Source organism: Sminthopsis crassicaudata, chromosome 2 (assembly GCF_048593235.1).
Source record: "Sminthopsis crassicaudata isolate SCR6 chromosome 2, ASM4859323v1, whole genome shotgun sequence".
NCBI classification, from domain to species: domain Eukaryota; kingdom Metazoa; phylum Chordata; class Mammalia; order Dasyuromorphia; family Dasyuridae; genus Sminthopsis; species Sminthopsis crassicaudata.
In genome coordinates, this window is record NC_133618.1 from 359,351,417 (window position 1) to 359,364,400 (window position 12,984).

At 36.8% G+C, this 12,984-nt stretch overlaps 1 protein-coding gene across 6 annotated transcripts in view; it reads right to left on the reverse strand.

Annotated features, from left to right (window-relative positions):
- Positions 1-12,984, reverse strand: part of JADE2 (jade family PHD finger 2) — a 203,803-nt gene that overhangs the window by 129,129 nt on the left and 61,690 nt on the right. For all 6 annotated transcript variants that reach the window (XM_074290907.1, XM_074290908.1, XM_074290902.1 and 3 more), the window contains one exon: positions 684-841. In XM_074290907.1, the coding sequence (XP_074147008.1) occupies positions 684-841 (158 nt within the window). The remainder of the gene's footprint in view (positions 1-683; positions 842-12,984) is intronic.

Sequence of the window (12,984 nt, forward strand, 5' to 3'; positions counted from 1 at the left end):
GGGGGGAGGGAGTAGAGTGAGGGAGGAGATAATTTGGAAAAATGAATACAAGAGATGATCTTATAAAAAAAAATTACTCATGCATATATACTGTCAAAAAAAATTTATAATAAAGTGACCTTGTTTTTTAAAAAAAAAAAAAAGAAAAGAAAAAGAAAGTAGGGTTTGAGTCAAGTCTTGAAGGAAGCCGGGGAAGTGGAGAGATGATGTGAACATCTTAGACCTGGAGAACAACACAGAGATGTGGGTGAGAAGAACAGTGAGCTGGACGATGTTGCTAGAATATGTGAAGGAAGGAAAGTACAGAAGATTGGAAAGGTAGGAAAAGACCTGGAAATTCTAAAGGTGAATCCCTTTATAATGGGGGTTTATAAAGTACAGGGAAACTATTAGACTTGGTTTTTAAACTAGATTTTCTTAAAACTGAGTGCTAGATCTATAAAATGAATATTGGCAAAGTCTGAAAAGTGTTCTACTTCATCATTACTACCTTACATCAATAAAAATCCACAGTTTCTGAGGAATCCTGGGAAGAACATTCCAGGCCTTGCTGAACAATTCTCTAGGGCTGCATAGACAAACCAGGGTGAAGTATGAATGTAGATGGTTCTTAAAATTATTAATCAAGTCAGGCAGCCACCGAGAACTGGGGCATCAAACAGGAAACCACAAGACACACTCACCTCACCACAGGCTCAGGGATGGCCTCTGTGCCTGCTGGCACTTGCACACCTTTCTCCCATTCCTGCCGCCAGGGATCTGCCAGGATATAGTATTCATCCGGGCTGAGTTGATAGGAGTCTGGGATTTTCATGGCTGTGATCAGGTCCGTCCGGAACACCTGGACAGAGAGATGCAAAGGGTAACAGCTTGGATTTTTACCTGGATTTAAAGTTGGAAGGAACCTTTGAGACCCTCTAGGCCACTTCTTCATTTTACAGATGAGGGGGTACAGAGAAATGCCCATATTTGTATGGGAGGTAGAATCTGAACATAAGTCCAGCATGCTATCCAGTAAGCACTTGCTATTCAGACATACAAGAATGCACAAAACAAAGTTCAAAAGGAAGCATAAGTAGGACAAAGTTGAAAATAACATGTGAAATGCATTCTACATATTAAAAAACAAACAAACAAACAAGTGGAATAAAATGTTCTAATGCCATAATGTGCTTTTCTCCCTCATCTCTCTTAATTATTTCTTTTTCTATTTTTGTCTTCTCTGATACCACAGTTGCCACCTCTATTATTTCTAGATTCACCTGAAGCATAAAAAAATCTCCTCTAGCCTTTTAGAAGAGGAAGAGAGAGAGAGAATAGAAAGTATGGGGATAACAAGAAGAGGACCACTTTGGGGTGAAGAAAACACTCTGACACACCCTGTGGTGCTGGACAAGTCAACGGACCCACTCAGTTTCTCAGACTCTCATGGTCTCTGGGGCTACTCTCTTAAAACTTTCTTTTTTTTTTTTCCTGGGGCTGGGGTTAAGTGACTTGCCCAGAATCACACAGCTAGGAAGTGTTAAGTGTCTGAGACCACATTTGAACTCGGGTCCTCCTGAATTCAAGGCTGGTGCTCTATCCACTGCGCCCCCTAGCTGCCCCTCTCTTAAAACTTTCAATTGCATTTCAAATACTTGTAAACTGGATCGTCTCAACAAGAATTCCCTGTCGTAGGAGTCAGGAACAAAAACAAAAATCCCAAGAATAGGAGGTTCTTCACAGGAAGAAATCTAAAGATTAAGTGAGACCCTGTCCCTGGCAACTTCTGGGAGTTCATAGAGGGTTAGGGAAACAAAGGAAAAAGAATCACTTCAATACAACAAGAAGCAGTTCAGTGAATTTTGGTTTACTGAAGAGACTGAAAAATCCAAAACATGTAATTTCCTTGCTTTTTTTTTGAGACAGGGAAATAAAATCTACCCAATAAATGACATAATAAGATGCTTATAGACACAGAGACACCATGGAACATTATTACTCCTCCCATTCTGTGGCATTTTTGAAATCCAGCTGGGAAGTGTCTGAGGATGGATTTGAATTCAGGACTAGTGCTCTATCCACTGTACCACCTATCTTCAATACAATGGCATATTATTGTGCGAAAAGAAATAACCAATAAAAGAACTTCAGAAAAATTCAGGAAAATGGGTGTATATTGATGCAATGAAAAGAACAAAACCAGAAATATTTATAACAACTTATATATGACTGCAATTATATAAATAAAAATATCATTAAAAAAAAAAAAAAAGTCAAACAAGATGATTATAAACACCATTAGCAGTCCCAGAGAACAAATAATGAAACGTGTTCCTCATCAGAGGAGCAACAGAGAAGCAATACAACTTTTAAATTTTCACAGAATATTACATATCCCATCTGATTAAAAACTGTTGTAGGTTTGTTTGTTTGGGGGGGGGTTAATTTTGTAAAAAGGTTCAGTGGGGTAGAGAGAGTTGGAGGGTACAGGCATCTCCAGGAAAAACTGTGCTGTTAAACAGGAATAAAACAATAAAATATTTTTTTTTCAGAAGTTCTTAATATGACTCTCAAAACTAAGCAAAGATATAGTTTAACTAGGGCAGAACAGAGTAGGTCTTTTCCTCCATTTGTCTCCCACTATGCCCTTCTAAAATGAAAGATAAGGTAGCATTAATTTATTTTGGGTTTATGTCAACTTTAAGTCCTGGAAATTGTCACACATTCTTTTACCCAGGCTAGCTACTAGCCAGGACCTCTTGGTCCTGTACTTGTAAAGTTGATTTTGTGAACCAAGTGTAGAACTTCACATTTATTAAATACCACTTTTCTAGATTTATTCTATTATCTTGGTAACCATTTTAGATTCTGCCATTCAGAAAGTTTGCCAATCTTTATCGCTTCAGGTATTCTTCAAATTTGACATATCTCTGTGGCTTCATCTGGGTTATTAATAAAATCTTTCTCGTCAAAAGGCTTAAGGATCCCTGGGGAACTCTACCAGACAACTTCCATCAAATTCTTAATGACTACTCTTTGAGTCCAGTCATAACCAAATTATCTAGCCAGCAATGTCTCTATCTTGCTTACAATAATAGCATAAAATACTTTGTCAAATGTTTTGCTGAAATCCAAATATCCTATGTCTATACCATTTTCCTAATCTTCCACTATTACTTCCTTGGAAATATTTCCAAGTGGGTGACGTTGGTGTGATCCATACCTGAAACTGTCTTAGTTTCTTAATCTCTCAAAGGAGGAGGAAAACTGGAAGAATAATAATGAGACAGTATTTAAAGGTCCTTCTGACTCTAAAACTGTCACAAAAGTTCAGTCAGGAAAAGCTCTCTCATGTTCATCATGAACAATTTTAAATTATCTGTTTAAACAAAGTCTTTACTTTCATTCATTTCCCATTGTTCATTACGAACAATCTGTTTAATTTTTACAGTTAAAGGTTCTGATAAAAGCCTCATTTCCAAAATCTAATTTATAAGAAATCAAGCCATCCTCCAATTGATAAATGGTCAAAGAATATGAACATTTTCAGATAATGAAATTGAAACTATTTCTACTCATATGAAAGAGTGTTCCAAATCAGTATTGATCAGAGAAATGCAAATTAAGATAATTCTGAGATACCACTACATACCTGTCAGATTGGCTAAGATGACAGAAAAAGATAATAACGAATGGTGGAGGGGATTTATTAGAAAACTGGGACACTGATGCATTGTTAGAGGAGTTGTGAACAAATCCAACCATTCTGGAGAGCAATTTGGAACTATGCTCAAAAAGTTACAAACTGTGCATACCCTTTGATCCAGCAGTATTACTACTAGGCTTATATCCCAAAGAGATATTAAAGAAGGGAAAGGGATCTGTATGTGCAAAAATGTTTGTGGCAGTCCTTTTTGTAGTGGCCAGAAACTACAAATTGAATGAATACCCATCAATTGGGGAATGGCTGAATAAATTGTGGTATGTGAATGTTATGGAATATTATTGTTCTGTTCTTAATGACCACCAGGATGACTACAGAGAGGCTTGGAGAGACTTACATGAACTGATGCTAAATGAAATGAAGAGAACCAGGAGATCATTATACACTTCAACAACAATACTGTATGAGGATGTATTCTGATGGACGTGGCTATTTTCTGCAATGAGAGTATCCAATTAAGTTCCAATTGATCAGTGATGAACAGAACCATCTATACTCAGAGAAAAAACACTGGGAAATGAATGTTGACTGCTTGTACTTTTGTTTTTCTTCCCAGGTTATTTTTACCTTTCTAAATCCAATTTTTTTTATGCAACAAGAGAACTATATAAATATGTTCACATATATTATATTTAAGATATACTTTAACATGTTTAATATGTATGAGACTGCCTGCCATCTAGGGGAAGGGGTGGAGGGAAAGAAGGATAAAGCTGGAACAGAAGTGATTGCAAGGGTCAATGTTGAAAAATTACCCATGCATATGTTGTCAATAAAAAGCTATTTTTAAAAAATGAACAACTTGTTTAAAAAGACTGGATGAGGTTGCTGTAATTTGCATACAGCCTGCCTCCCATCTTCATCATTTTTTTCTAATTTAGTGTTAATTCTGACCTTTGTGCTAACCAGTTATCTCTGATTTTGAAATGATTTTGAACTCCTACAGCTAGTTGTTTCTTGCCTGTTGAGATACAGCCCATTTTTAGGAAAGCTCAGAGTTTGGCACTTGTAATTGTCTCAGTCTTTTGAAAAAAAAAAAAAAAATACAGAGAAGAGAACAAAAAGGAAGTCCAAAAAGAATCACAGACAATTGGGACAGCTTTGAAAGTAACATGATGAATTTGTCATATAGTTAAAAAAAATAAAATAAAATAAAAAGTGAACTACATAATAAAAATTAATACAATTCTGTGTTCTATTTTGACGAATGCTCATTTTAGTGGCCGTGTAAGTAAAAAAATAAAATAAAATTCAGTTGCAGTATTTTTCAATTCTTTTCTTCAGGAAAATATTAGTGTTAGGCATCTGAGTAATGTAGAGAATGCCGTATAGAAAGAGGAAAAGAGACTACTGGATCCCAAAATAGGCAAAAGGGAGTTGAAAACCAGAAAAGTATTTAAAAAAAAAAAAAAAAAAAAAGGTTATACAAGTCTTTAAGAGCCAAAAAGAAAATTTATATTTGATGCTGTATGCAAAAGGAAGTCAATGGAGTTGACTTAATAGGGGCTGACAAGGTTAGACCTATGATCCAGGAATGTCAATTCAATATTTGAATCTCTAGAGGATGAATTATAGTGAGGAGAGATGACAGCATGATTTAGGTGTGGAGTGATGAAAGCCTGTACCAGAATAGTGGCAGTGTTATTTCTTTTAATTTATTTTTATTTTATGAAGTAAAAGAAGCATTTCTATAATAATAGAAGAAAAAATGATCACACATAACACTGCAATCTATTATATACAACTTTTTATTCCTTTTAAATGCTTAACAAGTTATCATGTAAGTTTTTTCCTTTTCTCTCCCTCACCCTAGAGATGGCTACCATTAGACATAAATGTGGATGTACATGTATACATTATACATACACACAGAAAATCATCCTGCACATGCTTCCATTTATCAGTTCTTTCTTTGGATGCAGATAGCATCTTCTATATACAACAGAACTGGCAACTGATTGAATATGGGAGAGAAGGGTTGCAGAAAGTGGGGAATCGAGAATGATACCTAAGTAGCCCCCTAGTTGACTGGAATGATAGTAATAGGAGAGTTGGGAAAAAAGAGGGACTTGGGGGGGAAAGAAACTCAGTTCAGGTTTGGTCATCTTGAAGATAGTCAATTTCAGATGGCCAGTAGGCAGTTAGAGATTTCCTAACAATGAAGATGCCCTAACTATGGCTGGAGATTTGGGAGATCTGCATAGAGATAGTAACTGAATTATTGAAAGCTGAGAGATCAATAAGAGATATAGTATAGGGGGAGAAGAGAAGCAGACCTAGGGTAAATCCTTGCTCTGTCAACTCCCCCACTGAGCAGACATAATGTGGATGAAGATCCAGCAAAGACAACTGATGAGAACAATCAAGAAGAGTGGGGAGAGAACAAGGAGAAAGAAATCTGAAAATCCAGAGAGAGGAGCCTATGGAGAAGATGTAGGAGATCTCCAACATCAAAGGCTTCAGAGGAATCAAAGGTGATGAGGACTGAGTATTGGCCATTGGATTAGAGAAACGAGAGATAATCTCAGAAGTGAGAAGTTTTGGTTCAAAGATCAAGTCGAAAGACAGGATGTAGAGAATGAAGAGAGTGAGTGAACATTGTGATGAAATCACTTAGAGTCCTAAATCTGTGATACCGCAGATGAATGAACAATTATCATTTAAGAACCTACTATTGGCCAAGGCACCTCAGAGGCACAGAGGATGGAGCAATAGGCCTGGAACCAGGAAAACTTAACTTCATGAGTTCAAAACTGGCCTCCAACACTACTAGCTGTGTGATCCCAGGCAAGTCCCTTCATCCTGTTTTCCTCTGTTTTCCTTGTCTATAAAATGGGCTAAAGAAGGAAATGGCAAATTCACTTCAGTATCTTTGCCAAGAAAACCCTCAATGATGTCATGGAAGGTCAGGCTGAACAATAATTATTTGCCAGCTACTATCTTAGATCCCGGGAATACAAATAAAAAAGGGAGTCCTGAGGGAGCTTACATTAAAAAAAATCCTGATACTCCTGTTTGCCTCAGTTTCCTTGTCTATAAAATGGGCTAAAGGAAATGGCAAACTCACTTCAGTATCTTTGCCAAGAAAACCCTCAATGAGGTCATGGAAAGTCAGGCTGAACAACAATTATTTGTTAGCTACTGTCTTAGATTCTGAGAATATAAATAAAAAAGGGAGTTCCCAAGGAGCTTACATTAAAAAAATCCAGATCCTAAATCCTTTAGATAATGAAACCTTAAAGTTGTGAGAAACTTTACAATGGAACAAGACTCCAAAGCTACTTAGTGCCTGGTCCATTAATCTTTCTAGAAGGAGCAATAAGTACTTCAGATCTCTAAGTGACTTTCAACCCAAAGGGAACAAGTAAATAAAGAATAGATGGGCTTTAGTGATTATGAGGACCACAGCTCAAAGCTGGGCTAACACCTCGGTATGGTCCCAAATATAGCTTAGAGGCTGTGTATCCCTTTTCCCGATAACTCCAGGTTGAACAGTGGAAGATGTTCAATTTTTTTCCCTTTCTGTATCATTTCCCTCCTCTCTCCATAAGACCAAACCTACCTTCTATGATAGAGTGTCACTACTCTGAGAAAGGGGTAGCAGGGAAGGAGGAAGGATGCCTTTTCAAGCAATGAAGATTTTTCTCCAGAACATTTGCTATTGTGGCTAAACATACATGGCAACCAGTGCCATCCCATGCAGAGTAGAGAATTACCTGCTAAAGAAAAGTGATCATTTTCACCAATCACTTCCATCTGTTATACCAATTAATCTTGGGGCCTTACAATAATAGCCTAGATAACCAATGCCTTCTAATCAGCCTGCCTCAGCCTCACTCCTCTGTCATCTGAGTCAGAGCTGGTATTATCTCTAGATCATGTTAATATTAAGATCAAATACCAATTTATTATGCAAATAACTAAAATGATCTTTATTTGACCTAACATGATCTAGAGACCTAAGAGCTGTTGTGTTGACTTCATTGTGGTATGCCTGTGAAACCTAGACAGTATATTCATCCACGATAGGAAACTGAATCTCTTCCATTTGAATTGTCTTAGGAATATTCTTAGGAATATCATCTTGATGAACTTTCTGGAACTAAACTGCCAAACATTCCAACTCTACTGCAGAGAGCATAACTCCATTGGGCTGGCCACATTGTTTGAATGCCAAATGTACATTTGCCAAAAAAAAAAAAAAAAAAAAAAATTTATGGAGAACTCACATAGGGCAAGCACTCACAAGCGATACAAGTACACTCTCAAGGTCAAGAACTTTAGAATCAATTGTAGGACATGGAAGACAATGGCACAGGACCACCCAGCATGAAGTACCCTCATCAGAGAAGTTGCTATAAGCAAAGCAGAATTGAATTAGCCCAAAAGAATCATGAGATGTGCAAAATTAGAGCAGCTACCCCAAATGTTCATATGGTTTATTTGTGTTCCAACTGTAACATAGTATTCCAAGCTTATATTGGTCTGATCAGCCAAAGTCAAACACATTGCAACTGGACTCTAACAGTGATGTCCTTGCTACTCTATTTATCATCCTTGTCATTTTTTACAACATAATAATACTGCTTTACATTCATTTATCACAGTGTGTTTAGCCATTTCTTAAGTGATGGACATCAACTTTTTTTTTTTCCTAATTCTTTGCTACCACACAAAAGAAAATTCTGCTATAAATATTTCTGTGTATATGGAAACTTCCTTCTTCACTGATCTATTTGGAGTGTAAGCCTAGTTGCATTATTACTGTTAGGCCAATGTTAGGTCAAAATTAGCACAAGCAGCAGAGAATTGATCCATACTTTGCTACTCAAAGCTTGAGGCTGCACTGAGTGCACAATCATCTGCAAATAAAAAAATCATGCAGCAATACTCCCTCCACTTTAGTTTTGGCTTGTAGTTTTTTCAAGTTAAAGAAAGTACTGTAGTTGACTTTGATTCCTTGTCAATGCCTCATAAAAGACATTTGAGAATATGGGTGAAAACATTATGCTAAAAAGCATGGGAGTAAGCACACAGCCTTGTTTCACTCCTCTGGTGACTGGGAAAGCTCAAGAGCACAATCCACTGTCCAGAATCCGGGCAAGCATGTCATCATGAGATTGATGTATTATACTGAACAATTTCTTTGGTAACTGACATAGTCCTCACAACAGACATTATCAAAGACCTTGATCAGATCTATAAATGTTGTCTACAGACCTCTGTTCTGCTCTTGCAACTTTTCCTGGAGTTGTTCCTTGGCCTCTTCTGAAAGTAACACTAGCTCTCAGGTGGATGACCTTTTTCTAGGTGTAGGGTCAGCCTACTAAGGAGGACTCTGGCAAGATTCTTGCCAGAAATGACTAAGAGAAAGCTCCTGCTGCGATGATCACAGGACGATTTATTCCCTTTACCTTCATAAAGATGGACAATGGAAGCATCTTTAAACTCCTGGGGAATTATTTCCTCTTGCCATATAATGTGGAAAATTTCAGTCAGCTTTTGAACAATCAATGGACCCCCCCATCTTGTAGATCTCAGCTGGAGTAGAATCAGTACCTGGTGCTTTACCACATGAAAATACACTAATGGCATTGCAAACTTCTTCAGTTGGAATTTCAGTGAGGGAGTAATTGATTTCAACTTGAGGTAAAAAGTCAATAGCTTCAGCATTGATAAGGGCCTGTTGAGAACACTATGGAAGTGTTCAGCCTTCACTAATTGGTGTAGGGCACCATCAGCATTGAGAAGCTGAGATGCACCGTAGGTCTTTGGCTCATAGACTTTAGTGCATCATAAAAAATGCTTTGGATTGTTGCTATCAGGATAAAACAGAATTTCACCTGCCTTTGTACTGAACCAAGAATCCTGCATCTCTCTAAGTTTCAATTGTCCTTTATTTTTGATGGAATTGAATGTTACCTTCTTAAGAGAATTATCCTGCTGGTACACCTTATGGAGTTCTCGTTTTTCATTTAGCAGCTTCTGAATTTCCCCATCATTTTCATCAAACCAGTCTTGATATTTGCAAGTGTTCAGACCCAGATGATCAACTGCACTGTTTCCCATTTTACAGATGAAGAAACTGAGGCAGATAGCAGTTAAAAGATTTGCTCACACAACTAAGGTCTACATGAGGATTTGGACTCAGATCTTTTTGGCTCTCAAATTCAACACTCTTTTGTGTCATCTAACTACTTCCAATACATTTCTCCACAAAGCAAACAAGGGTGTCAGCCTAAAACCCCTGATTTTGTTCTCCTTATTGATTTCCCACCAGGTCCTAGAAATAATAGTGATACCACCAATAACATATAAAGAGAGAGCACATTAAAGAGTTTATAAGTACTTTATATGCTTTTTTTTTTTTCTATTTACTATCACAACAACCCTGAGTGGCAGGAAGAAAAAAAAAATTATCACCATCTAAAAAATGAAAAAATTGAGGAAGAGATTAAGTGAGAGATTAAGTGATTTACCCAAGTCATATAACTATTAAATAAATAGCAGGAAAAGGGAAGTAAATAAAAAACCAATGAAACTTACAGAGAACAAAACAAAATAGACTTTCCTCAGAACAGAGATGGGGCAATACTTGGACAAAGTGTATGGAAATACTTTATGCCTTGTCAAATGTGCTATCTAGTTTGCTACTTTTGCTTCATTCTTTATTTCGTTAAAAAAAAAAAAAAAAAGTTGACTGTGGGATATATAGAATGAAAGGCAACAAAAATGTTTTAAAAATATTTCTAAAATACAGATATGACACTCAAAAACCTTCAATGGCTCCTTGTTGATTCTACATTAACATATAAAATTCTTAGTCTCTACAGTTTCAATCTCATTCTCACATACCCTTTCTGTCCTATTTCATATTACATCTAATTATGCTCTTTTTTTATAATCAATTATCTCCTTTACAAGGCTGTCTCTTTTACTTACCCACCAACCCTTGCCTCAAATACATTGCCTATTCATTTCTACCTTTTGGAATTTCTAGCTTCCTTTAAAACACAGTTCAGGGGGCAACTAGGTGGCACAGTGATAGAGCACCAGCCCTGAAGTCAGGAAGACCTGAGTTCAAATTTGACCTCAGACACTTAACACTTCCTGGCTGTGTGACCTTGGGCAAGTCACTTAACCCCAATTGCCTCAGCAAACAAACAAACAAACCAAAAAACAGTTCAGGTACTGCCTCCTACAGTAGACATTTCTTTCAGACATTCCCCAAGTTATTTATCTCTTTTTCTATTTTTAGTAGCTCTTTTCTGGTGGGAAAGAATTGGAAACTGCTCATCAGTTGGTAAATGCTGAATAAGTTGTGGTATATGATTGTGATGGAATAATATTGTGCTATAAGAAATGATGAGCAAGATGTTCTTAGAGAAATCTGGAAATACTTCCATGAACTACTGCAAAATGAAATGAGTAGAATTAGAATTGTCCACACTAACAGCAATACTGTACTGAGAATAGCTAAGTCACCTACAATTGATCAACAAAGAGGTGGGGAATCACAAGGCTGGAAAATCATAAAGAATATCAGAGAATCTGTTATCAAATATTTTTACTTAATTTTCTTTATCACAATGAAAGGATCACTGAAAGGAAGATACAAATAAATGTGATATAAAGGCAAAAAGCCATTTTCATCCAATTTTGTGGACATAACCACTAATTTTTCAATCTAAACTTAACCCAAGGTTGTTATGGAGCATGTGCTTTGCACAAAAACACTATATAAATGTAAATCATTTATCATCATCATCATCACCACTACCACTACCACTTACCTTTCAGCAAGTTTATTCTAACTGGAATCTGGACAAGGAAAGCTTTCCAGAGCCACATTGCAAGTTGTTCTTAGAATATACCCACATGATCCCAAGGAAGTTATGTCTACAAATCACCATTGTAAAAATTTTTAAGGTTTACAAATTACTTTCTTTATAATAGTCCTGGCATTACCAACACTCAATATTACCTATCTGATAGCTTTTTGTAAAATTTTGTACTTCTTGACCTTTCTGTGAGTTTTGATATAAGTTTACCTTTAGGATATTCTTAACCTGCTTTACTTACTTTTCCTAACTATTTGACTAATTTCCCCCCCAATCTTTTTTGGAGGCTCATCTTCCATAAAATGCTTGCTAAATGGGTGTGTTCTTCAAGTTTGTGTCCTGGACCTCTTCTCTCTATACTAAAGTAAAATTGGTTGTGTCCCATATACATCTCAGATTAAACATATCTAAAAGAGAATTTATTGCTTCCCCCAAAAAACTGAAGCTTCCTCTGAATTACCCTATTTATGTTGAAACAGGGAATGCTGAATAAGAGTAAAGGAATGTGTTAGGCCACATATCTAATAAACTTCCAAATCATGTCATTTCTACCTCTATAATGTGTAATGTATCCGTCTTCTTCTCACTACTTGAATGACTACCATCCCAATGTAGAATTTCATCACCTCTCAGTGGACCATTTTAATAACCTCCTAATCAATCTTTCTGCCTCGTTTCTCCCCACTATAATTCATAGTAAGACACAGAACTGACTTCAGATATTCTCCTATACTTCAAAGATTCCTACTATCTCTAGGATCAAATAGAAACTTTTCTGTTTGACATTTAAAGCACGTAACAAGCCATCTCAACCTACCTTTCCAGCCTTTGAATATGTTGCTTTTTCTTCACATACTCTATAGTCCAGCCAAACTGCTCTTCATTCTATGTCCTGTCTCTAAATTTGTTGTCCCCCATGAACTCCCTCCACTCTAACTCTTCCACAAATCCTGTTTCCTCCAAACTCTGCCTAAGTGATATTCTCCCTAAAGCCTTTATAAACTCCTTCCCTGCCAGGTACTAATGCCCTCTACATTAAATTATTTTTTATTTATTTTGCAATACATATATGTAAATCCTTGAGGGGGCAAGCACTCTCTGCCTGACCCATAGTAGGCATTTACCAAAAGCTCGTTGATTAATTAATTAGTGATGAGGCCGTGTGATTGTATACTTTTTACGATAGGGATGAGGAAGGGTAAGTGATTTAACTAGGGTTATAGTGCTAATGATCAACAGAGCTGAGATATGAAGCTATCCTGTTCTTTGCTTCATATTTAGTGTTCGTTTCCATGCTGTCATGTTTTCTCTGTGACTCAAATGTCCAAAGATAAGAAGACAGCTATCATTGAGCCTGTGCCCTGGTCCTGACACCTAACTATCCCCCAGACACCTATGGGACACTTAAGGATCTGGAGACTTTGCAAATGTTCAGCC